This window comes from Mustela lutreola, chromosome 4, assembly GCF_030435805.1.
Source record: "Mustela lutreola isolate mMusLut2 chromosome 4, mMusLut2.pri, whole genome shotgun sequence".
NCBI classification, from domain to species: Eukaryota; Metazoa; Chordata; class Mammalia; order Carnivora; family Mustelidae; genus Mustela; species Mustela lutreola.
The window spans coordinates 91,563,653-91,590,310 of record NC_081293.1 but is presented as its reverse complement, the minus strand read 5'-3'; the positions used below and the strand labels follow the sequence as shown (position 1 = coordinate 91,590,310).

At 52.7% G+C, this 26,658-nt stretch overlaps 1 protein-coding gene and 1 pseudogene across 2 annotated transcripts in view; one reads left to right on the top strand and one right to left on the bottom strand.

Annotated features, from left to right (window-relative positions):
• GALNT2 (polypeptide N-acetylgalactosaminyltransferase 2) overlaps positions 1-26,658 on the bottom strand; it is a 176,068-nt gene that overhangs the window by 14,678 nt on the left and 134,732 nt on the right. For both annotated transcript variants that reach the window (XM_059170536.1, XM_059170535.1), the window contains exons 4-12: positions 20,342-20,440; positions 20,010-20,077; positions 19,704-19,769; positions 16,474-16,595; positions 13,909-13,996; positions 10,155-10,242; positions 8,860-8,963; positions 4,474-4,600; positions 320-412 (exon numbers count right to left, since the gene is read on the bottom strand). In XM_059170536.1, the coding sequence (XP_059026519.1) occupies positions 320-412; positions 4,474-4,600; positions 8,860-8,963; positions 10,155-10,242; positions 13,909-13,996; positions 16,474-16,595; positions 19,704-19,769; positions 20,010-20,077; positions 20,342-20,440 (855 nt within the window). The remainder of the gene's footprint in view (positions 1-319; positions 413-4,473; positions 4,601-8,859; positions 8,964-10,154; positions 10,243-13,908; positions 13,997-16,473; positions 16,596-19,703; positions 19,770-20,009; positions 20,078-20,341; positions 20,441-26,658) is intronic.
• Positions 11,862-11,989, top strand: LOC131830883 (U4 spliceosomal RNA; annotated as a pseudogene).

Below are 26,658 nucleotides of genomic sequence, written 5' to 3'. Positions count from 1 at the left end.
CAAGATTCCTTCACCAATTTCGAGAACGGACAATCTCCTTACATCATATCTGGAAAGCTGCTGAGGGGAAGAGGACAGAGGCAGACAGTGGAGCTTGGACCATCCATGCTCCTGTCCCCGCGGCCCTGGCCCACCTCCCACATGCCTCCTGCCTTGGGCCCTTGCCCAGCCTTGAGCAGAGGCCCCTGCTCTGAAGCCTGGGCGACGGTTCTCACCTCAGGCAGCAGGATGGTTCGTGGGGTGTGGGCTGAGCACAGGCTCCCCCACCCCCCGCCAGGATCCCGAGCAAAGTGGCAGGAGAGGCTCAAGTGACACTCACTTTCCATAAGGAACGTTTCTGGCGGAAGGCACTGCTGCGTAATAGAAATTTTTGTATTCGTCCATCCAGACCTCTGCTGCCCGGCGGGTGTTTCTAGAAACAAAATAAGGATTCTTGAGCTGGGATTTGCCTTCTTTCCGTCAGCGTCACTCTGTGTGCACTTGTCTGCTTTGAGGGCTACTTGGGAAGGGCCCCCGAGGTGGGCAGGCAGCGGTGGCACGGACGCAGAGAGCAGGCTGTCCCCGCTCAGCACCCAGACTGGTGGGTAGTGGGCAGTCAGCGGGTGCTTACTGAGCAAACGGAATTCGCCTTCTCGTCTTTTACAGAAACAGATTGTCAAAGAGCAAAAGGCAGTTAGACCTGCAGCACAGGCAGGTCCTGGGAGGAAAAGACTCAGGCTGGACCAGCAAGAAGGATACAGGGCGTCACCATGGTAACCTGCATCATGTACGCATGGGCGGTTGGCACAGGGGAGGACAGCCAAGGAATCCTTGGCCTCTGCGGCCCTCCTCATCATGGCTGCAACGTGACTAGACAGCTCTGGGGAAAAGGTAAAAATAGGTAAGTACTATTAAAAAGACTTTTCCCCCTGCAGACCTGAGCTGAAAGAGTGTTTGGTTTGGACAAGGACAGGTGATTGGGAAGGGGAGAAAAGCTTGCAGCCCCACATCCGGGGCTCCCGCCCACTACACCATGCTAGAGGGACCCAGATGGAACAGTCAAGAACACCATATGCTTAAATCTCAGAACCGCACCTCCTTACAGCTCAAAACCATGACGCGTGATCAGTTAAGGCCACTGGAACAAGCTACGTTGGCATACAGGGCCGGTGTGCAAGGACCTGGACCGCTCGTGGGTAAGACGAAAGGACTGCACCCATGCATCTCGGAGGTCCCTTTTAGCCCTGATGGCTTCAATGGCTTTTGTGAATTCTGCTTACATAGTGGTTCTTAATCTCCTAAGTCATTAAGTAATTAAGTCATTTCTTAATTCTTAATGCGAAGCACCATCTTTCTGTCCAGTTACTAGAGAAAGACCCGTACGTAGCCTCAATGAGTTAGCGCCGTGCCCTGCTCGATGCTGGGTTCGGTTCATTCATTCAAACATTTCTTCGGTACCTATGAGATGCCCGACAGTCCTCTTGGTGTGTGGCGAAAGGGGCCCCCAGAAGGGTCCGCTTTGATGTGTCCTGGTTCCCCTCGTTTGTGCTTCCCTCCGCCCACTCCCATACTCAGCGCAAAGCAGCTCCACCAGGAAGCGGGCAGCAGAGAGAAGGTGTGGCTCGCATGGGCCAGCTCTACGGCTTGGTGGAGGTAGCCGAAGAAAGTCCGGTAAGAAACTAACTCGAAACACTGGTTTCCTCTGTTTAATATCAATCATATTAATAGAGTGTCGCTGTTAACTCTAACCTTAAAACCAAACGTCTGTCTAAGGCTCAACTGCACCACTGTGCTACGGTTCTGACGGGGACCTTCCCTCGCCCCGGGGGCTCTAATGAGCACATGTGTTTAAGCTCACTCACAGCGCCCTCCAGTCTCTTAAGGGGCTTGTGGGACGCTAAGTGGAAATGCAGCGAGAAACACGCCAGTGGGATCCCTCTCATCCGGTCTTAGGGGATGTGGCCACCATCACCGGGGACTGAACTAAGAAGCTACAGGTGCGTCATAACACCTTACCCCACTGAGTGTGGGTGCCCACATGCAGAGCTGGGGTGGTAAAACAGCGCCTGTAAGACCCCATGGGGCTACCTGCTCCATTCATTCATTCATCACTTACTCACTGACTAACCCACACAAACGAGATCAGCCTCCACACCTGTTCTGGTGCCCATTTCAATCTGTACCTAACAGACAAGTTCCAGCCACCTTGGCACTAGCGGCCCCTGCAGGTCTGGATTAGAGAGTTCGACGTGTGGGGATGACTTGGAATCTGGAGCTCGACTGCCCACGTGACCACACGGCTCTGGCATTTTCTGCCTGTGTGAACTTGGACTGCGGGACTGAACCTCCCTATGCCTCAGTTTCCTTTATGGCACTTAGTTCACAAGGTTTTATGAGAATGATGTGAGCTAATATCTGCCTGGTACTCAGAACAGCTAGACACACACAACATACTATAGGAATATTAGCTATTTCTGAAGCCCAATTTTTAAATGGTGAAATACTTAAATCAAAATGCCACAGGTTGGAGGACATCAGAGAGAACTTGGAACTGGAGGGGGACTTCAGAAATAATATGATTCTACCTCCTTATCTTTTAGCAGAGTCCTTGGAGGCAGAGGGCTGTGGAGCCTCATGGAAGGCCAGCAGATCTCTGCTGCCCCAAATACAGAAAGGCTGGGTCTGTCTTCTCTCCAGGCCTCTAGTGTATGGACAGGCTCCTGGGCCACAAAACACAGTGAGGACATTTCCTATCTAAGGAAGAGTGCTTTTTAAAAAAGAAGAGTATAAAGCAATATTCTCTCTGTGTTAACACATTCTTTTCTAAAAGCCTGCCATGTGCTAGTAGCGACCAATGTGATTTGGGTATTTGATGTGTCTACACAGGAGGTTTTGGGGGAATCTTGCATTGTCCTTGGGAAAAAAAAAACTAATCATAGTTTGATTTTGTAGCGCTCACTGGATAAGAACATACTTTTGTTTCTAATAAGGAACAGTAACAAAGCAGACAACACTTGAGAAAGGTCAGAATTTGAAAGAAGACCATTTGGTCAGAAGTAACTTGATGTTTGACATCATTCAAGTTTCTCAGAACTCAGAATCTCTACGCTGAAACTACCTGCTGTGTGATATGTGTATACTGTGCGATCTGTACTTGGAATCCAAGTGTAAAATACGACACAACAGATAAGCCAGTTGTTCTCCCCAGCTCGCTTCCACCCTCTCTCAAGTGCTCCTAGTTTGTGGAGCAGCAGGTCAGCAAAGTCCTAGGACCGAAGGTCATGGACTCGCTCTTAATTCCTGGCTCTTGGTCTCTGGCCAGGGCCAGGCCACGGTCAATGCTGCCTGCTGGAAGGTGGCTGGGACCTGGATCCCTCTTTACCCCACCTCTCCTTGGCCTGGGCCACCGCAACAGCTCTTAGAAGAGCAGGGGAGGGGAGGGACACTCACACCAGCATTTCCTCCTGGTGTCACCTTGCTCGTTAGAGCTTAAAACAGAGAACTCAGGTACCTGCTCAAAGGTCAGGCGCCTCCAGCAGCTTCCCCTGGCCTCAGAATAACATCCGGTTTCCCACGACCCACACAGCAGCTTGTCTACTTTGCCCTACTTCTCTCGGCTCTAGTCCTGCTGGGGTCCTCCCGCTCTGAAGTCACGTTGACCTCAGCGCCGAGGGACCTGCTCGTCCTGCAGGGGCTGAACTGGGCGCCACTTCCTCCCCTGGCTGCGGGCCCCCTGCAAACCTGTCCCCGTCCCTCTCATGCTCAGCCACAGGACATCTTGCCTGGTTCACAGCATTTATCAGAGGTTACATCTTATTCAGCTCATACCCCAGGCTGACTACTCCCCCCTCCGGAGGCCAGGCAGGCTGGCTTATATGCTGTTCTATCTTTAGCATGAAGAGAATTCCCTAGAAAAAGCCGTGGGCCCAAGACTGGTAATTCGCCTGTTTTCTTCAGAAAGCTCTTCATTTGGCAGCTTCGTGCTTGCCGAGACATACCTAGAATCTACCGCAAATCTGATCTACATGCTGTGTAGATTTTCTGGCTTGAGTTCAGTACGGCTTAACCTACACGCTGTTCACACTTATTCCTTGGATGGCAATACATACAAAAAAAATAAGCTCGTCTTCTCCACGATCATGTTTCCTCATAAGCTCTTGGGGGTGCACCGCTGTGTGCGTTTTCCCACGTGTACAGATCGGTGCAGTGACCACCCATCAGGACGCGGCCCGGCACCCACAGCCCGGATAGCCCCTCTGCAGTCACGCCCCAGCCCAGCCCCGTCCGCCCTCCGTCACTGCGGCTGTGTCTCTCTGAGACTGTCCTAGGGTGCGACTTCTCAGCATACTGCCCTCAGGAGACAGGCACGTTGCTGTGCGTACCAGTGACCCTGGTCCATGGTGTGTGGTATCCTGGTGGAGGACACCTGTCTCTGTGCAGCCCAAGGCTAAGTGTCTGGGTGGCGGTCACCGATGGCCTGGTCACGACACTTACCGGGCGAAGACCGTGCCGCTGCCACCCGGGAAAGTGTAGGGGTGCTGCTTTCGGAACACGTGTCCCACGCGACTGCAGGGGACGATCTCAAGGCTGCCACCGCACTGCCACACACGGAACGAGATCTCTGAGAGGAGGAATGAGACTGGGTGACTGACAGAGCCCTGGGCTGCTCTCGCCCCAGGTGGGGCCCTGACGCCCGCCCGCCCGCCCGCCACCATCCCATCAAAGGGCGCTCGTGCCCTCAACGGCTGAAGGAGGTGGGAATAAGGGAGCTGACTCCCTCCAGAACACACTCTGGAACTTTCTATGGTGCAGACATCCGACACACCCCGGGCTCCCGGCTCCGTGTCATACTCCAGAAAGTAGGTGCAGCGGATCTGGGAATCAGCTTGGCTCTAGGGAGCATCTCACAAAGTACGTCTGTCAGGTCATCAAGTCGGGGACCTTAAACGTACAACTTCAAACGGTCAACTCAACAGAGTTGGAGAGACAAAAAAGAGCGAATGAACACTCACACTCGGTTCACCAGGAGGGGGTCTCTACAACGGTGTTGTTTGACAGAAATGTGAAATGATATAGACAAAAAGGAGAGAAATATACAAATTACCTAAGCTGGGGTAGGCGCAATCGTAGATTTTAGGACAGATCTGAATTATGGAAGTCAATGAGATCAATGTTACCAAATCCCTTGTTTCCACTAAATGATTCTATTCCAAGTTCAAAAGAGAGTGAGCACGTGGAAACGGTTTTTCAGATTCAGAGGAGTCACCCTGAGAAAAATGTGCATCTTTGGTCTATTCTGATTATAAAGGACCCTGGCCATAAGACCACACATGTCCATATAGCATCACAGTATCGAACAACAAAATGTTTGCACTGAATCCTTCACTCGCTGGTTTGGGACCACGGAGTATGACATTGGCACTTGCTTCATATACACTGTTAGAAAAGCGATCGCTGAAGGTGTGTAAACATCAAAAGGCACGAAATGGCCACACGGTAAAGCTTTGATCGTAACTGCAGTGGGCCACCAGACACACCATCTTCCTCTAAACTTCCTTTCCATGCACTGAGCGCTACCGTACACCTGGGCTTTCTTTACCTGGGAGAAAAAAAAGCTTCCCTTAAGCTTCACAATTTATGCTTATCCATTACTGTGCATTATTAGCAGGCTTCCAGTCACCTGCGGAGTTCATAGGTGCCTCCTGGACTACAGCAGTGACCAAAGACGCTTGAGTTAGTCACAGATCCCTCAAAGCTGGCCACGGAGTTCCCCAGCCAGTCACCAGTGGTTCACCTGCCTGGACACAGAAGCCACCTGCAGGAGTACGTTGATGCCCAGGGCTGGCGATGCTCAGGCCAACACCAACACACTCACCGCCCTGAGCATCTGTCCTCTGACAAAGCTTGGCACGCGCTGGCATCTGGAACAGCCTGGCATCCGCTGACCAGGCACCTGACGTAATCGCCAGCCATCCGAGTGGCCGTAGCCAACGTCGTGGTTGTTATGAACAGGCGCTTCCTCGACATCAAGAACACAGTGAGGAGGCCAGACGGAATCCACAGAACCAGTAGTCATTGCTGCAAGTATGGAGAGGTCAGGGGTCGGGGGACTACAATAGACCCCGAGTGAGGTGCTTGGGAAATCCTCTAGGCCAGGCCTCGTCTGCGGCAGCAGGTGCCCAGACTGCACAGCTGACGTAGAGGAAACACCCCAGTGGCTGGAAACAAGTGACCCAGGCCGCCGTTCCGGGCCTTTTGGAACCAATCCCCTCTCAGCCTTGAAAAACGCAGGGGCATGGCCACCCCAGCCTCTGCAATGAAGGGCTTCTGACTTTTCTTTCTTCGTGTCCAATAACACTTTGAATAAGAAGTTCTCTGTATTTCAGGACATAAAATTAAACGTATGTTTGTCTAACCGGAACATTCAAAATTGGGGTGCGGGGAGGAAAGTCCTGTGGCTGCTGTAGGGGGAAGCCCTGAAAGGAGCGGGGTCCACTCAGGGATCTGGGCGGGGGATTTTGAAGACCACGCACGATGACTACGTTCAGCTCTGATTTCACTTGAACTTGGGGTCGCTACAATGTAGGGAATGGCTCCTCAAGAGAACTTGGTAGATTCTGAATTAGGCATCTTGGCCTTTGCTAACGACCAGCTCTGGGATCTTAGGCAAGACCCTGGTCCTTCATGAAAGGAAGTATATGGGGTTGTCAGAAATCTCTATGCTGTGCACCTGACACTGATGAAACTGTAATACTGTATGTCAGCCATCCTCTAATCAAAAAAAAAAAAAAAAAAAAAAAAAAAAAGAAAGAAAGAAAGAAAAAAAGAAAAAAAGAACCAAGAAAGCATCAGATGAGCAGGTGTACCAGAAGCCGAAAACAGCCTCTATCCCAAAGCTGCGGGGACACGCACAGAGGACAAACATGCCCAAGGAGCCTGAGCCCTGCATCTCCCAGGGGCTCAGGATCCGATTCTTTGTCTTTTTAACTGCTTACAGAGGCTGTCTGACCAGCTGGAAAAGCGGAAGCTGCAGTGCTTCCTTTTGGTGGGGCAGAGGGTGTGCTTGGAGAAGGTTTTGGATGTCACTCCCGCACCCCTGCACTCCATCTCTCCTGACTCACGCCTGCGCAGGTCACACAGGCTGGACACTGCCAGTGTGTACCCGGCACTCAGAGAACGGAGTCGGAGCGGTTTCAGAAAGAAAGACTCAGACGGGGACTCCTGTTGCCGAAACCCATGTACCTGCTGACCTCTGAAGATAGTGGGGAGCAGAGCAGCTTTATCGAGCCAGGCAAGGGGAGGGAAGGTACCAGACGGGGCCCAGGAAGGGGTGCTTCAGCCCCTCCTGCCCTGCCCCACCCCACCCCACCCTGACCCCAGTCCCCTCAAGTCCTTCTGGGGAGCCTCTCTTATAGAACAGCTGCATGAATAGAAAACCAAACCACTACCACCACCAAACAAACCAGGTCATTTAAGATGATTAAGATTACGATGTCCCCTTTGATGCTACAATCAACACTAATCACCCTGTGACACAAAGCTGGCTGTCACTTCATGTGCCGAATCCATGCTTTCGGCTAACAGCACACATTTTGGAAAACCACACAGCGGCTTCAGGAGATGGTCACCCAAGTGACGTGCTGTCCTACTGGGAGGTCCTGGCTACTACTACTGGGGTCCTGGCTGGCTGGGCCCCCACGGGGCATGGGGAGATGTGTGCGGAGCAAGGGTGACTCAAAATTCTCCTCAGAAGGTTAATAATTCTTCTGAAGCCTTTCATGCTCAAACGACTTTAATACAAGTCCTCCCTGCCTGTCAACGTGTCGTTAAATAAAAGGAGTTGGAGGCACGGTCCTTTGTCCCAGGGTACTTACTGAGCCTAGAGAAGGTTTCAATATCAAACAACGGCAGACAAATTTTCCACAGTGGAGATGTTATCACCAACTTTAACATCATAAAACAGAGAAAAATAAGAGGCTAGTCTAGATTTTTCTTTTAAACAAACAAACAAAAAATCCAAGTTTCTGATAGAGGTAGAAGTACTAAAAATGACAGTGACATCATGTTTCCCTGCTTGTCCTTGCCCACTCTCTCCCAGGGCACGCCCACCCAGGGCCGGGGTGATTAATTCAACAGCATCAGTGGCTGGCGAGACTCTGCTCAGAACCCCGGCAGAAAACTCTAAACCAACAATAGAACAAAATAAGAAGAGTCTTTTTATCTTACCGCGATAAATATGATGCGGCTAGTAATGTAGACCGAAGTCTACAAAATTTCATCGTCCCTAAACATCCCTAAGGCTGATTGGCATGGGTTATTAAAAATGAAAACAAAAAAAATCAACCAATTTAGAATCACTCACAAAACAGTCAAGAAGGGCTTAAATGCCACAGCCTCTCGGCGTCACGGGACTCCCAGTGTCACTGTGCCGTCTACCCTACGAGGCCGGCCCGGGCTGGCTTCCCACCTCACGTGGCTTGAACATGGAGCCCACGGCCGGTAATGCTTCCCCATGTTTGGAAGCTTGCGTCCGAACGCTTGGATCCAGAAGATGTTATCGAGTCTGCCTTTCCCTTCAAGGACAGTGCCTGTCTTCTAGCATCCTGTGCTCTAGTTGAGGGTGACGGATTTAACGCCCAACCCCAGACACCATGGTGGAAGGGATGCTATTTATACTTGTTTGGGGGTTGACACCGAGCAGGGAACAGTGAAGGCCTTTACAGTTCTGTGGTTCTTTTCCCAACTGGCTTCCCGAACACCGCCAGCTCTGGCCTAACAGCCTCTTCAAAGCTTCCACTTCTCATTTCGATGCCCTTGTTGGGCAGGAAAAAGCCCTGGTTTCCTCAGAACGGGAAAGTGCAGACCCAGGCTCTCACGTACCCAGGTTCTCTCCTCCCCACACGTCCATCATCATGTCATACTTCCCGAGCTCCTCGAAGTAGAGCTTGTCCATCACGAAGAGCCCGCCGGCAATCATAGGGGTTCTGGAAAGGCAGAGAAGGTAGAAGGGAAGAGGGGGACAGGCCAGAGGTCAAGGTTAGAGCTCCTGCATTTTAATGCCAAGGTCAGTTCTATGAGCTAACTTTAAAAACCATGGCGCAGCCATGGCGCCCTGTTCAGAGCTCAGGATGCCCTCACTCTGCTTTTCCACTGCTGACTTTTAATGCCTCCCCCCTGCCCTATTCGGACACTCCCACAGTGCAAGGGGCTGGACAGTGTCCCCTCCGGGAGAGTGACTGTTGGAGCTGGGGGCACTCCCTGACAAGCGGCCGTAAGCAGGTACTTGGCTTTTCTGTGCCTCAGTTTCCTTAGAGGATTACCAAAAACAATGCACATAAGCTCTTAGCACACTTGGGAAATGCTTGACGTCAGCCATCCTCCTCCTCATCCTGGAGCCCGTTCCTCCTGTTAGCTGGGACCCACCACCTTTGTGTCTCCTCAGCCTGGGAGGGAGTCAACTGAGCCCCCACTTCCATCCCCCTAGATGCCCTGAGAACTCAGTGTCGAGTGCTGGCAGTCTAGAGCACACTGTGTTGTTGGTGCCGGTGACCAGTGTGGGTGGCCACTGCCAGAAGTCAGTGCTGGAGTCGGTGTTGGAAGTCAGTGGCAGAAGTCTGTGGCACTGCTGCCACTTAACTGTGAGCCTAGCCTGAAGAGACACCCCACATTCATGCCCAGCCACAGAGGATTGACTCCTAACTCCCAGCCTGAATTCCTCAGCAGGACATGGCCTGAGGACCTGAAAGCCGGGTGTTAATGGCTCCAAGCGCTCTCCTCGATGGGCCAGCAGGCAAGCAGAGGTAGCCCAGGAAGGCAGTGGACCAGTTAGGGCAGCAGGGGGGAATCACGCTCTCCCGGCCCTGCCCTTTTCCCTGGTCCCCGAGTTCAACTTGAAGAGCCCGTCCTGCTGGAAACCGTTCTACCGTACAAACATGAGAGAATGCCCAGAACTCGTAGATCTGCCTCATATAGTTCATCTATGGGCTCCGTCTGAGGAAAACTCATGGTACTTTAGTCTATAACCCGGGGGCAGAAACTCTTCCTGGAGCCAGGACAGGGGAAACGGTGTCGCCGGCGGGCAGGAAGATGAAGAGCCAAACCACGTCTCTAGGAAACCCGGGGCCAGAGCCAGGGCCTACCTGGGAGGGGCACCCCAAGGGATGCCTGGCACTTACTTTATGGGGGCGACAGGGTTCCCCTGCCGGGATCTCCTCTGCTCTGGGGTCATGTAATCCCATTTGAAGACCAAGTTCCAGTCAAAACCTGCCGGAAAAGAAACAAAACGTTAGGGTGCTGGCGAGAACGGAGTGCGCTCCTGGCAGCTCTGTCCCTTACGGCTCAGACGTATTTGATACTTGGACTGGACTCACTGAAAACCACATGTAGCAAAACAATGAAGTAAAAGCACCACCGCTAAAGTAGCAGCAGAAGGGGGGGGTCCAGCAGTGGTGGGGGGACGCACACCGACTCCTTCCTGAAAAAGCTCACCCCCAACGGAAAATGTGGGTCAGCCTTTCCTACAGTAAAATGCCTGAGAATCTCTCTGACAGGGAACAGAGAGCTGCTGAGGAGGGAACAAACTCAAGTCTGCCACCACGCCTCCTACCCTATCCCCGGTGAAAGTACCCGGGGGAGGGACGAAAGCACAGGTTCCCTGGGCAGCCAACTCGGACCCCTCAGGACCCTTGACTGCCACTATACCATAGGGGGTGAGGTGGCAGAGGGGACCCTTTTAGGTGAAAACGAGCCAAAGGAAGTGGCAAAGTGGGAAGCAGGCTGTGATTTCTAAGATGGCAGCTGTCCTCATTCACCCTTTGAATCCACAGGCACCTCGGGGCAGCAGATCCTAGGCCGAGTACCTGGACGTGGTTCTGACATCCATGGGCCCCTGGCCCAAGCTGTCGGGTATGCCCTTATGCAGAAGGCACCCCGCATCGAGCCAGTCCACCCCACTTGATGCTCTCAGGACGCACGAGGAGACCATTCTTGGTAGCAGATGGCTCACTGCATTTCCAAAGGTCTGACGGCCAAACCTAACTACTCCAGGGCCGTTGGACCTTGAGCTCTGTGCTGCCAGGCTTTCCGCTGGTAGGCAGGACTTGAGCAGTGCCTAAGTCTGGACTTCAGTTTGCTCTGAGGTCGATGTTCCTCTGCCCTGCCAGCCCCCGCGTCTGCAGCCCGAACAGGGCAGGCTGGGAGGCGTGGGCTGGAAGGTCTCCGGGACCCACACAGGATCCTTTATGGCCCAACCAAGTGCATGGGACTAAAAAGGTCTCCCGGCTGTCACTGCCAAGTGCAGCAGGCTAGCAAAGAGGCAGTGAGCCGTTGGGGGCCCAGGTGGCAGGGACAGCAGCACAGAGGGGAAACTGAGGCAGGCCCCACACAGGCTTTTCCTGAAGAGCTCGGCTCTCCCTGAGGCAGAAGGCCTGCTTCAACCAGGGAAACAACAAGCGTCCTGCCTGTGTATGAACAGACAATGCAAAGGCCTCAGTGGGCCTGCTGACATAATGTTATCTGCATTTTTTGAATGATCACTGTTATTTTATTAATTTGGTCCAAAGAGACAAACTTTATTAGGTTTTGAGGATCTGCTAAAAACATCATCCTTGATTCTTCTTCCTAAAGAGATTTGAGAAAATGCTCCTGGAGTAAATCTGTACCTCCTCTTCTTCTGACCCAGCAGGAGGACTGCACTATCCCCCTCCTCCCCATCCCCACCACCCCAGGGCATCTATGTCCCTGCACCGGCTCTCAAATAAGCAGCTGCTAAGGGAAAAGAGAGCCGTCAAATCTCAGCTCTTTAAATCCTCAGGGAAGAAAACATTCTGAACACTGCTTTCTTGATAACTAGGGATCAGTCCTCTTTAAAACCCCAAAGCTTCAGCTTTGCGCAGTGGCAGTATCATAGCCAATGAGGTTTATCCGAGGCGTGATTATTGCTAATTAAAGCCCCAAAGCTTCTCACCATTTGCAAGAATCTTTTCTGAATGTTATGGGTCCTGATGTAAGGAGTGTCCCCCAACCACGACCGCCCTGTTCTGCTGCCTCGGGATGGGGGAGCTGCTCACGCACGTCGCTGACCTCACGCTGGCCACTCTCATCCCTCCACTACCCTCTGTGGCTGGCGCTCCTATCCCCCCACTGCTCGGATGGGCATGCTGAGGCCCGGAAGTGACCTGGCCAGCCCTCAGTGACATGGTAGGTCAGGGTCTCCCTGAGTGTCTCAGCACTCTGTTTCCTGAGGTCATGCCCAGTTTTATAGTCTTATGGTCTTCTATTTTTGATGCTAGACTAAGTGTCTGTGTGTCTGTGTGACTACCGTCCGTCCGTCCTTCTCTAATCAGCTCAAAGTGTTAGTGGTGGGGAAAGCAGCCCCTTGCTTCACATAAAGAAACCGGGGTGCTGGACGGCTAGGAAAGAAACCACGGATCTCAGGTATAAGGAATTAATAGTGAACAGATTACACCAACAGAAGGCAAAGGCTTTGATCTCTCTTTCAGCTGCCCTGAGCCATCTTTGCTGCCCTCTTGGCTCTTAGCCGCGTTCTGAGAGGCGTGGCTGCCCACCAGTGGGGTTTCAGAGCACAGAGCCTTCACCGCTGGGCCCCGCCAGCCCCCCAGCCCCAGGGACACAAGGACAACTCGTAAGAGCCAGACACCACGGGACCAGTTCCTTCGAGGGGGCCAATGTGGTCCCCGCACCCCTCTCAGCACCACGAAGTGCGGCGTGAGCTCAGGGCTTCTCCAGGCTGGTCCCTTCGTGGGTCCGTCCCACCAAAGCTACTTTGATATTTACACTAAGACCTCGCATGCCTTGTTCACGCCCTGCCTTCAAAAGCGCATGATGGGGTTTTCCAGAAGCTACAGAACGCGTGGTGTCGGTTCTCTGGTGGACAAGAGGACATGGCACTTGCAGCGTCTTGTGTTTTAACAATTCCTTGGCTTTACTCCCTAATACAGCAAGTGCTGACACATACTGCCCACGTGAGCAGACATTCTTTGGGGCCTCTGATGGTTTTTGAGAAGGCGGAGCGCGTGAGACAAGTGACTCAAGGGGCCTGGGTTGAGGGGCGTAAAGGAGCACATCTGGAGGCTGTGGGGACCGACAGGAAGCCGGTGTGGCCCCTTGAAGCAGGATGTGGGGGGTCGGCAAGGTGGGGAGGAGGTGTCCACAGCCAGCCGGGTGCAGGGGTGACGAGTGGGTAGGGGTGGTCGCCGGGAGCCGGTGGTGACCTGGCTTTGCCACTAGGGAGACGCAGGCTGTCAGGGGCGCCGGGGTCAGAGAGGAGGCGAAGGCGAGCCCAGCCCTTCCCCTCTGCAAACCCCGAGCTCTGTGACGCTCAGCACAGACCGCCTGTCAGCTCGGGTGACGCCTCGGCCCAGCCTCTGACTTGGGAAAACTTCATCTTCTCTGATTAAAAATGACACCCGGGGGCGCCTGGGTGGCTCAGTGGGTTAAAGCCACTGCCTTCGGCTCAGGTCATGATCCCGGGTCCTGGGATTGAGCCCCACATCGGGCTGTCTGCTCCGCAGGGAGCCTGCTTCCTCTCCTCTCTCTTTCTGCCTGCATCTCTGCCTACTTGTGATCTCTGTCTGTCAAATAAATAAATAAAATCTTTAAAAATAAATAAATAAATAAATAAAAATGACACCCGAACTGTGTACTAAGCCCCACATGTCGTCACAGCCACAGAAGGTCAAAGAGATAAGAGGAGAACAGGAAGTGCAGGAAGTTCTTTAAGGGAAAGAAGGCCATTTTCCTCTCTTTGTGAAAGTCTACTTGTCGGGCATGGAGACCATCTGTGCTTGCGGCAAGTGCGTTGGAGGTGAGCACGCGGCATCACTGTACTTGTGACACTGAGCGGGAGCAGTCACCAGCCATCGTGTGGACAGCCAGGGCAAGGCAGGCTGGACCAGGAGTGGCACCTACCGCCTTTCAAGTCAGCGGACGCCCCCACGTACTGGAAGTTGTCCATATTAATGACATCAATGATAGGGGACACTACCCGTGTCCTGTCCTGAAAAACAAATCAACAACAGAGGGGGGGGGTCAGTATCACAAATTAAACAAAGCATCCCGCCCCGCCAGGGGCAGGCATCGGCGTCCGGCAGCGTCAGGGACACCTGCCACCCCTCCCACCATCTGCCACTCCAGGCAGGTGGGGGCGCTGGGGCTCCCCATTCCCCGAAACCCACCCTCTGCCGTCACAGACGGGGTCTGTTCTGGGCCAAGTGACGTCAACAGGGAGCAGGCAGAGAGAATCGCTCCCTGCTAGCAGACAGCTGTGGCCATGGGACACCTCCGGTGTTTGCTGCCTAGGCTGATGGCCAGGACTGCCCCCGTGTGTCCCCCGCATTCTCTTCTGCTTCCCCAGGCACCCAAACTTCCAGGCACAGGGCTACTCTCCTTCCGACAGAATCTAAGCTCAGCTGTCCTTAAGCGTCCTATTCTGTGAGCTGCAGTCAGTGCTGAGAAAGGACTCTCGGCGGAGGGAGCCACGCAACGATGCTGGGAACCCGTCTGTGTGTGTGTGGTGGGGAGCACATGGATATGGCTATGGCTGAAGGTAACCCAAGGAAACTCAAAAATCCCAGATTCAAAGCACATCTCACCTGTGAGTCCACCTGACAAAACATATACCCCCTTAGATGGAGGCATTTCTTTCTGCCACAGTCATTACTCTGGTGGTCTGGGAACATACGGTCTTTCAACTTTCCTGCCCTGTTTAAGATCAGATGCTTGGGGCGCCTGGGTGGCTCAGTGGGTTAAGCCTCTGCCTTCGGCTCAGGTCATGATCCCAGGATCCTGGGATCAACCCCCTCGCTGGGCTCTCTGCTCAGCAGGGAGCCTGCTTCCCTCCACCCAGCCTGCCTCTCTGCCTACTTGTGATTTCTGTTAAACTTGTGATCTCTGTTTGTGAAATAAATAAATAAAATCTTAAAAAAAATACAAGATAATCAGATGCTTGACGCTGGTGAGAGGCCCTGCCCCACGTGGCTTGTTAACAAAAAAGGGTAAATGCTTTCCTCGAGCCGCTTATAGAACCCGTGTTCACCATAAGAAAGACTGTGAGAAACAATGAGTAACAGAATCCGCAGAGCTAGCAACAGAACACGTCGGGGGAAGATGGACGAAGAATCTCAAGTTTCACTAGCCCCAGGTGCAAGTTTACGGGGTAGAAACCCCCGTGCAGGCCCTAGGCATGGACAGTCCAATCTTTCTCGCTCGGGTCCGCCTGGGCCTAGGGATGGGAGTCGAAGAACACACTGTGCTCGGCTTTTACGTCCATTTCTTTTGTTTTGACTTCTGATAGGACGGGACTTAGTGAGCTTTATAATTTTCCACTCCTTCCATCCTTACTTGGGGAGAGGGTACTGGAAAGGCTTGTGATGGTCCCCGCCGTGGAGGTATGGGGTCTCCGCACATGCTAGCATCTTGGCTGTGGCTTCTGTGTCCTCTGCCACCCGGGGAACAGCCTTGTGCTGTGAAGACCGACCTGGGAGAGGTTGGGTGGGGGGCTACAGGAGGGTGGGGTTTCCAGGGGGTTCCTCCTTCAGCTGGGTGGGTGTGACGTGCCAGAGGGCTCAGTGTGGGATGGGCTAGGACCGGCTTTGCCTTCTTGGCTCTGCCACCTGTAAGAATTTTGGATGTGTAATTCAAGTTCCCTGGATCCCCAGTCCCTCTTGTGTCAAATGGGGGTAAGAGCCAGATCCCAGGTAATAGATAACGTGTCTAACGTGTGGTTAGTAAAGAGGTCTGAATACCGTACTGTTACTATGAGTGCACAGAGCCACACTACCATCACATCGTAATTACTAGTAGCTGGTGGTTAGTTAGTATCTCATGACTTACTATCTGTCGGCTACATCCTCGTCATGCTTGACTTGCAAAAGGTATGACTTGTGCATTTCCTATTTCTCTAGTACTTTCATTAAGTTTGTTTCATCACTTTCCTAAGAAACACTTTCTCAGTCGGGAGGAAAGAAAGGCAGCAGAAGAAGTAAAAGGCAAGAGACATGGCAACAGGCCAAAAGGAATACCACTGGTGATGTTTCTAGAGACAAAGGTTCACAGAGCAAGCCTGGGTCACCCTGACAGCCTCAATGGGGTGGTCGTGGGCCCCCGTCCCACTGCAAGCCCACAGGCTGGGTTTCTCAGCAAGCAGCAGGCAGGAGACACATACCCTGGCCCTCAGGGCTCAGGCAGCCAACGCCCGGCTTGCACCTGCTGGAGGCCCGGCGCTGGTCTGCGTTCCGAGGGTTGGCTACAAAGCGGCAGGCAGGGGAGGAAGGTCCTCCGAAGGGAAAGAAAAGGCATCAAACGAGTCAGGCTCTCACCAGCCTCTGCTGATCCTTGTCCCCCGCCTGCCAGGTGCTTTCCCCCCCAGCCACAGATTCCCACGGTTAGTAAAACGCTCTCTGAACAGATGCCCAAGCGCGGACTTTTCCCCTCTCTGGCATCAAGGCAAACCGCAGCGCAAGCCCCACGCCTCACCTCGGCCACCCTCTCCAGGAGGGGCTCCAGCCAGTGCTCGTTGCACTCGCAGTGGCTGTCCAGGAACGTCAGCACCTTGGCCTGGGCTGCGTCGGCCCCCCGGACCCGTGAGCGCATCAGGCCTGCGGAAGGGATTTCAAAAGAGCGTCAGGGTATCTGAGAAAAAGGCCGCGGTGTCCTCCAGCCCCCGGCGTGGACACCCCGTGCGGCTCTGCAGGCCCCTGCGAACCGGGGCGGGAGGATCCATGCTGGGACAGAACTGCCGGCACTTCCTCCTCCGAAGTGAACTGGGCGCCCGGGAGCACGACCCTCTCAGAACGCCTGCCCTCTGAGACAGGCCTTTACGCAATGAGCTGTCCTCCATTGAGCCACTTGGGTGTGGGACTTTTACAACTATTTTCCCCTGACACAGCCACAGGGTTTTATAATTCACTGGGCCATGGAAGGTGTTACTCAGACACTTCCAGGGGCTGAAGGGGCCGATGTCGGGGGCAGTAACGCAGTGAGAGCAGAGCTGCAAGTATCTTTGTCTTCCTATGACCTCGCGCAGCCCAACAGCACCTGGGACGAACCCCCGGTGACTGGCTTTTAAACAAAATTGGTTCCATATCAGTCAAATTAATACCACTTATATACTTGTGACTGTGCCTAATGCAGTTTTTTTCCGATCATGCGAAGTCTTAGCACAAGTGCTGTCTGCGTCACAGGGTAGAGCGGTCGTCATCAGTGGCTTTTGCCGTGGATGCCGGGCTCCAGATGGCCCCTGCCTTGCCTGTGGTTCCACGTGGATAACACGGTGTCAGTTATCCATGGTCAACTGTAGTCTAGAAGCAGATGACCCTTCTTTTGATGTCTCCTCAGAAGGCCAAGTGTCAAGCTGTAGCCTGACGCTATGTCACTATGTCTCTGTCACACACGTCACTTTGCCTCTTCACATGGGCATTTTATCATCCCGTCAGCACGAGAAGGGTGAGTGCTGTAGGATCAGGTATTTTGAGAGGGACCACATTCACCTAACTTTTCTGTAGTATACTGCTGTGACTGTTCTATTTTACCATTATTGTCGTTCGTCTCTTACGGTGCCTAAGAAACAGTCTAAAGAGGGTCCGTATGACCCATGATTTCTGGTATCCCCTGGGGGAGGGCCAGTGTTTTCAGTTGCTTTGTACACTGTAGTCAAAATGGGTTTTCCATGGTTCTTACAGAGCTGCGTGCCACGGGAGGGAAAGGAGATGAGGCTTCTCGTACTGCAAAGGGCCAGGGAGCAGGCAGAAACAGTCAGACTGGATGGGGCTCAACCCTTAGAAGGAGAGAATCATGTGAAGTGGAGGGCCCGTGCTGGTGGCGTTTCCCGCAAGGTCACTCCATGACCCACCGCAACACCACCTTTTTGGGTTGTGGTGTCAGAGGACAGAGTCGGGGGTCTCCAGAGTGGCTGGAAACGGAAGGAGATCCCGGAAAGGAGGGCAGCCCCCGGGCTGGCAGAGCACCTCCCCACAAATCCTCGGCTGACCGCCGGATCCTCAGGCACAGGGGAGACCCCAAGCAGTGGGTGAAAGGGAACCATCGAAGGGTTCAGCTGGTGACTACCCCAGGGACGCAGACTTTGGCACAGGAGTCCTGCGCACCAAGGTCATCTCTGAAGTTCCTCAGCTGATTCTAATAAACAGCAAGATGAAGAATCACTACAACCCTCGGCACTAACTAAAGCTAAGCCATTCCTTCGCTGCCATAGTATTTTATATGACTGATTTTCTATCTCATCCAGCAGCAGTACCGTAGGGACCCGTCTGTACGTTCAAATATATGGGATACACACGCACGTACACACCAGCAGCCAAGCACACGTAGACATTAGTGTGTGTGGTGTTCTCGCTCACCCATTGCACACTCATTTGTTTCGAACAGTGTCCCACCCTCTGCTTCCCCCGGTGGCCCCTCCTGGCCCTGTTCCGAAACAGTGTCAATGTGGGCTCTCACCCAAATGAAGATGCTGAGTTAAAGCATGGAGAAGGACCCATTTCGGAGGCTAATGGCACTCCCTGACGAGGCCAGCCAGTGATCAGTCAGGGATAAAATGCCGACATGAAAAATAATTTCTCTCTTTTCCACCTCTTCTTCTTTTCTTCCCCCCTGTGCTAGCAAACACTTCGGGCTTAAATTCAAAAAGTTATGACGCGGTTTGTGTGGAAGCAAACATAAGGCAAGACTTTCAGTCTGATCTCAAGGTTTGGGCTTATTCTAAGCTTGGGAGACGGATGGGGAGTCCAGCAAACGGAGCTGGCTTCGGAGCAAGCTGGTCCCCTTGTTTACGTATCCTGAACATCTGGACTGATGACCTTTGTTGGTTAAAATACGGTGCTGATGGCATGGTCCTAACAGGCTCAGCCACTTTAACACGGATGAAATTCGGGCTAAGACGAACTGACTGTTGGACTGTCCAGGGGACCAGAAGAAATAGCGCATATTGATCAGGGATCGCAAGCACCACCGCTGCAGAATCAACAGAGTCCTTCTCAAATAATGAAAATGGCCTGTTTTAAAGCATCTGTGTCCGGACTACGGTGGAGTCTAGAATCCAGCCGCCGTGCCCTCCGACAGCACGGATGCACGGGATGGTCATTACCCTGCGATTTTAGTCTCCTTTCCAGACACTTCAAAGTAATACCTCCCCTTTGGAGTCTGTCTTGTAACTGCCAATAAAGTCGACTGATGAGGCCAACTCCGGCAGATAAGACTGACAGCAGGTTTTGAAGCTGGTATTTGCAAAATCCAATAAGCATGTAATTGCAGCGCTAGCTTCCTTCTCGGGATGCCGCACCTCCAGTGGGCTGTCAAACTCGAACCCCTTATTTTATCAGATGCCTGGAGCATGGAGTCATTAAACTTCTCATTGCTAAATCTTTGTTTTTCTTCTAAACTCTACTGCTCCAGGGACTGATAAGCCTTCCTCGATGGTAAAAGGAAGAGAGGAGCCAATTTCCCAAATACATAAATAAAAATGTAATTTGAACTCCTGCTCTAGTATACAAACAATTTCAATTAAGCTTTGAACATCCTCCGTAGGCTTTGCCGGGAGAGGCTCCCAAGAGGCGCTGGTTGAGAGAGACAGACAAAAAGACTGGAAAGTTAATTGTTCTTTGAGCTGAAATATTTCTTTAAGTCGTTGCCGGGTTCGGGAAAAGTCAGAATTCAACAGTCTTGGTATGGAATTAAGAAAAGAGTCTTACCTTCTCGCCGATCATTTCTGAGAACTCGTACCTTCTCAATTTTCCCCAAGAGGGCCCCGTCTTCAGCTAGGGAAAGAGAGAAGTGGAACATGTGGTACCCCATTTACAAGGGTTTTGCACTCAAGTATCGTGAATCTCGGTCATCTGTGGGCAGAGACTCTCCTGGGGCATCAAAGAGGCACTCCTTCTTTTGCAGGCTCTGATCTCTGGCTGTCTCGGGAAATGCGTCACTAGCAGCTACGCTAAGGGAAGCTGGCGTTCGGAAGTCCGGCCAGGCATGGAGGAGGAAGCCAACCTGGTACTTACGGTCATTGCTGTAGTCATCCACCAAGATGATCTCTTTTATGAGGTGGGGTGGGCTTTTCTTAAGCACACTGAGGAAACAAACATAGAGATTGGAGGTCTTTAACGACTACCATTTGGGGTGGGGAATTCTCACATGCTGGTCCCAGACCCTGGCTGGAGAAGCCACCAGCCACTGCTCATGCTGTAGTCAGGTGACCTGCCTGTCTCCCCCCATCCCCCAACCCCAGACAGCTGGGGCCGTGGGGCCGTGTCCAGCACCCCTCCCGGGGAACACCTCCCATACGGTGCAGCAGGCAGGCAATGGTGGGGAGGGGGGGCTCTCCAGCCCTCACCTGACCACGGTCCTCAGCAAGGCCGACCTGGCTTCATTGTGGAAGGTGATCACCACGCTGGTGGCCGGCAGGTCCACACGCCACTGCTTCCGCTGACACCTGAGGGAAGAGCAAAGATCATTCCCTGAACAAGAACCTGGTCCGGCCTTGGGAAGGTTCTGGGGAGCACGGCCCGGCCTCGGGAAGGTTCTGGGGAGCACAGGCAGCCCGAACGGCCACGGCAGACATATTCGGATGAGCTGGTGATCCGTAGGAGGGACTGGCCTGTTCTGAGAGGAAGTGACAAGGGACATAAGGAAACAGGAAAACACAACCAGAGTTACATTTTAAAAGATGATTTCGGCAGAAAGTAACATATTGAGAACATCTTTCTAACGCTGAAAAAAAAAAAAAAGAAGCGTGTTTTAAAACAGTGAAGTCCCACTTATTCTCACATACAGATACACCTCAGAGATGTGCTTTTCACAATCCGCAGTGGGTATTTCTGAGGGCTGGAACCAACTGCGGGTCGATGTTCTTTTCTCGTTTCTTCAGCAGCACACGGGGCTTCTGGGGTTCTTGGCAAAGCTGTGTGTGGAACCTGCCACTGCCCCGCTGACCACTCTCCTCCTACCCCTCTACCAAGGCAGCAGGGACACATGTCTGTCACCCTGCCAGGCTGGGGCAGGGTGAGGGTATGGGGGCTCCTGAGCCTGCCCGCTCTCACCCTTCATTTAAGGAGCCGAAGGAACCCCAGGACTGCAAAGCGGATCTGGGGGAGCCGGGGAGAAACTACGGGCAGACCAACGCAAGGCATCTATCCAGTCTGTTCTCCACAAACAGATGCAAGACTGTGAGGACACGGAATGGCTCTTTCGAAAAACAGGACTCTACCAGCCGGAGGCTGAAGACGCTAGAGTATCCCACACCAGAGGCAGAATGACCCAGGAAGGGGGCTCCACCTCAGCAGAGACCTTCCTAGGGGACCCTCTGAGGTGGGCTCCCATTGACCCGGAGAACATGCCGGCGGGGCGGGGATGGTGCCGGACACGGAGCGGTAACTCTGCGGCAGGCTCACCGCCTGTCAGGACCACTGGGCAGCCATCAACTTGGGGTTTCAGTGCATTTGGAGAGTTTCCAAAATGGTGGCACCTGCTTGGAAAAAAGGCTGGGGAGACCGTCAAGCATCTTTGCCCCGAGGGAAACCGTTCTCCGTGTTTTTGTAGTCAGGGTGGGAAGAGTGAGAGATTTTTGCTGTGAGCCTGCAGCAGGGCGGGAGCTGTCTGTGGCACCCACAAGGAGGTCTGGCCATGCTGGCCTCTGGCACCTGCAGGCGGTCCTGCCCTCACACAGGGATGCTTGCTGCCACCAGCACCGAGGGCGCTGGAAGCCTTCCACGGCGCCAAGACACTGAAAACCCTGTTTTACCTGTTAGCCCTTAATGCAGCTTACCACCGTTGTGAGGGATCCACTTCCAGAATTAAAGGCATCTATCTTGAATGGCAAATCGGTGGGAAGAGCGCAAAGATTTCTTTAAAAAGTCACCATTGGAGCTCAGCCACGGCTAAAAGCATTTACGCAGTTAGGGACTAAAGTGGCCGCGCGAGTGGCTCATGGACAACGGTCAGCAGTTCCACACAAACGAGGACATCTGAGAGGAAAATGAGACACTCGTTTTCCCTCCTGACTGGGAAAACGACTTCAGAGGAGCACATTCTCAAAAAAAGCAAGAAAAGCCAGGCAATTAAGAAGCAATTAGGTCAGAATCACAAGATGGACCTCTTTTGTTTATTCTGGTTATCTGGATAGCCCGACTGTCATTAATCATGAGAAAACCGCATCATCTACCCGTCACTGCCGTCCGGGGGACAAAAACGCATTCTGGAATTGATATGGTACCTCATTATGGCTCCCGGCAGCCGCGTCTTTAATGACAAGGAGACAGATAGGCTAGTTTTACTGTCACTCCTTTTCTTTCCATTTTCAGAATTAGCCAATTGTTGGATTAAGGGAGGGTGTGCAAGGTTCAGCTGTGAACACATTCCTGACGGCAGTCCTTCCCCCAATGCAATCTGTCATGCATGAGAAGAGTGATGCCCCCCGCGGTGAGGGGCCACGCAGTCCAGTGCGCAGCGCTGAGCGGGGCAGGCCAGGTGCACCCCGGCTCCCTGAGCACGGGCCGCCGGGGCATGGGGGGACTAAACCAGGGAAGCACCTTTGCTTCTCGAGGCATCGTCCCCTTCATCAATCCAATCATGTCCTACCCTCTCGGCTTCCTCTTCTCCACGGGAAGTCTCATGCTCGCTGGGAAGTCTCAGGGGGGCCCTGGGAACGTTTTTTCCAGAACACAAAGGGCTGCTGCTTCCACATCGTTTGATGAAAAGTCCCCTGCATATTCATAAGGCTCCAAGTTCCGCTAGGACTTGGCAGCCAGGAGGCATCCCGTTCTTTAAGGCAAAAGGGATAATGAGCAGCGACGGAGAAGTATCTTACACCCCACGGCTGCGAGGGTATGTGCGCACGGACGCGTATGGATTCAGATCCCAACTCCTCACGCAGAGCCAAGAGAAGGGGGAGGGGGGAGCGCAGAATTTCTTTAAAAAGAAATGGAATAAATCTCGCCTTTAAAGACTCCCAGCCGTGCCAAGCTGTCTTCACTACTGCAGAGCGAGTGAAACAAGGCCCCATACAGCAGCTCCTTGGGGGACTCGGCTGCTGGGGATGTTCAGGCTGGAGCTCTCCCGGGGAGTGGGGGGACGGACTGCAGCTCCCTGCAAGCCCATGGTGGGACGGGTTTGCCGCCGACAGGAGGTGGAAGCCGTGGGTACCCGGGGATGCACGACGGGGCCCTGGGTCACATGCTGGGGATACAAGATCGCCAGAGTGTCCACGGGTCTGGTACTAGAGTGGTCATTCGGGTGACTTCCGAGCGGTAAAATGCAGACTTTAAAGATCTCCATGCCCACGTGCTCCTGAGCCCTTCTAAGAATGAATTTGTCTCCGGGGCAGATTGTTCTGACGTGGGGGTTATATTTGGGGTTGAACACAAAGTAGATCAAAGAACCCTGGGCATTGCTTCGAATGTACCCCCCAATGCACGGGGAAGCTAGGGGCTCTGTTTGGGAATGCAGGAGTTGAATCATGCGTGTTTTCTGCTCTCCTGCCCCCCAGTATGCCACTGCTCCCCACAATCCCGGCTGGTCCGGTATTTCCGCAAAGGGCCTATGGTAGCCTTGGTTACCAACTGTGTCATCTGCAAAGATGGCTCTCATAATCTTGCACGGTTGTTGGAAAAATCAAATAAAAATGTATGAAAAAGAAGGCCACTGTAATTCTAACTCAGGGGTGTAATGCACATGTGGTGGTTGTGTACCATTGGTGCCGGCCATCGGCATGTGGCGGTCAGCATGGAGTCTTCCCTGTGAACTTGTTGTTGAGGCCAGTGTGACAGGCGTGAGACAGACTAACGCACGTGGCGATCTGGGGGAGGACAGCATGGTCACTCAGGGGAAGAAGGGTTCCTAGGGCTGCAGGAAAAGCTCAGCGGATGGAAGAGAAGGGGGCAGAGGAGGAGGCTTCAATACGCGCGAGAGAGTTCCGGGACGTCTATAAGGTACAGAGCCGCACTTAGTGAGGCGGGGATGGTGGCCAAACTCAGGGGGACAGGAAAGAAGAAACGCTGGGCTAACATGCTCCATCTCCCTGATATGTCTGTCCAACTCAGATTTTGTAAGGAAAATACTGAGCAAGTTGGCTGAATAGCAATTAATTTAGTAATTAAATTAGTAATTAAGCATGACTCTATGTTAGCCTAAAGACTGATTTCTAGGATGGAAGAGACACACCTTAAAAGATAAAAAAGCAATGTTTCCAACCATGTCAAGCCATTGTCTGGTCTCCGGGTGCTCAGAGTTGCCCAGCCCCTCTGCGAAGCCCGCGGGGCACTTCCGGCCAGTCCTAAAAGGGGGATGTGTAGACCCCACGACCCTGAACATAACACACAGCCTGTATTCTGATAACAGGCTGGAGTCCTGAGCCGGAGGAAACCTTGGATGTTTGTTTCTGCAGCGGACACTTCTCTCCGTGCACCCACAACCCACCCTCCAGCTGTGCCTCTGCTTCCTGTGGACCAGCTCAGGGAGGATCACCACCAGGCTCAGGCAGGGCCATGGGATTTCAGAGTTCTGAGTGCTGTCCTATGTGTTCCTCTTTATAAATTATTAAGTTGCTGTTCTGGGTTGACTCAGTCTGCGAATTCAGTTGGAGTCTGCACCTGAGAGACAAATCTAGCTTTGGTTTGCTGACAATAAAACAAAGGAAAGTGAATAAACAAGCAAAAAGTGGAAGTTTCTGGGTTTGCAAAGCTAAGGGTCAAGTCTTGGACCATGATACAGTCACCACGGTGACGAGGCCCCCGCGGCCTCCTGGGAAGAGAGGCAGCCGGCCTGCTTCGGCCCAGACAGCCTCTGCACCATCACCGTCAGTGTACGTATGCGTGAGGACCATTTCAGACACGCAGCCTAGAGAGTGCCACATGCCCAGCCGCGCACCTTTCGCTCACCGTTCTCTGATATTGTACGGGGCGCCGGGGTGTCTCAGTCTGAGCTTCTGACTCCTGATTTCATCTCAGGTCATGATCTCAGGGTCGTGAGATTGAGCCAAGTCAGGCTCTATACTCAGCACGGAGTCTGCTTGAGATCCTCTCCCACTGCCCCCCAACCCACCGCAATGAATCAATAAATCTGAAAAAAAAAAAAAAAAAAAACCCAAAAAACAAAAAAAAAAACCCCAAACCAAAAAAACCCAAAACCTATTCTACAACATTGGCATGTGACAGGTAGTAGTTCAGTCCCTTTGTGTCCTCCCCACCTCCAACCCCGTTTTCTCCAGGGGTAATCACCCTCCTGAATTTGGTCCTGCCATTATCCCTACGTTATGTTTTCAATTGTCTATGCACGTCCATATTCATAAATAATACACAGTCTTGTTTTGTGTATATTTGAAATTTATACGGGTGACACTGCCCGGTGACTTGTTTTGTGCACCTTTTGGGAACACGCCCGGTTTGATCTGCGTCGCTCCACTGACCGCAAGGTCCCCGCTGGAGCCTCCCACAGCAGGCACGCAGCACGGCCCGGCCCTGCTCGGCGGCTCGCCAGCGTCTCTCCATCAGGGATGTCGCGGCAGCAGACACTGTCTCTTCCCGGGCATGAGAAAGCTTCTCCGCACTGTCTACCCCAGGTGGGACTGCTGTTGTAGATGGCGTCCCTCGTCAACTGGGCACGAGAGAGCCGGACCGCACTCTCACGCGGCTGTTAGTGGCTTAACTCCTTCCCTCAAGGACAAGTTCGTCTTGCTCCACGGTCTTACCGCCCCCACCTCGGTCCGGATGGCGTGCTTTCATCTTGTCAGGTTGATTGGTATGAAATGAGTAGCTCAGGACTCCGATTCCCATTTCTCCAGTCACTAGAGGCCTCCCATCCTTCCGTATGTGTAGAGGCTGGTGGAGGGTTTCTTCCGTTAACTGCCTGCTCATAGTTTTGGTCTAACTTCTCGATTTAGGGTTTCACCTCACTATTACTTGATGACAGCTATTTGTATATTCTGGACATCATCCTCGTCCACCGGATGCCCCGTAACACTCTTTTCCAAGCCTGTGGCAGATCCTTTGGTTTTGTTCGTGACGTCTTCTGTCAAACGTATGTTTTAAGTTGGCTTTTCAAACTGTGGCCCTCGGGAAATGTTCTCGGGGCCCGAGGTCACCGATGTACGCATGTTGATGTTCTTCCAGATGTTTTAACTCTTACAAATACTTTCCACATTTACGTTCTCCGCCTACTCACATGTGCTCCCTTGAACAGCAGGATGAAGGCGTCTCATCTTTCCTACACGGGTGATCTATTGTCTCGGCACTACTTAATAGCTCATTACTTCCTCCTGGAATCGTAATGTCACTGCTTGTCACATGGCATTTTTTATGTGCAGGCTTCTATTTCTGGTTCCACTTCTGTTCTGCTCCTACTCGAGCAGCCCTGTATTCATGCCACGCTGCCTTATCAGGAAGTAAGTCCTCACGTCTGACAAGGGAGGCTGCCCACAACCACGTGTTTGTTCTTCAAGACTTTTATTTGCTCTTTGGGGCCGTGGGCCTTTCCTTTTGAATTTAAAGATCAGCTCTTGAGGTTTCCCGAGAAAAGCACTGTATGACATTTTACTCAATTCCCACGTTAATTTGAAGAGAATTCATGTCTTTGTAATAGCAAGTAGAGTATTTTGGCGACCTCCAAGTATGTTTTTTTGGCTTGCTTTTGTTTTGTTTTGTTTTGTTTTTTTAAGCA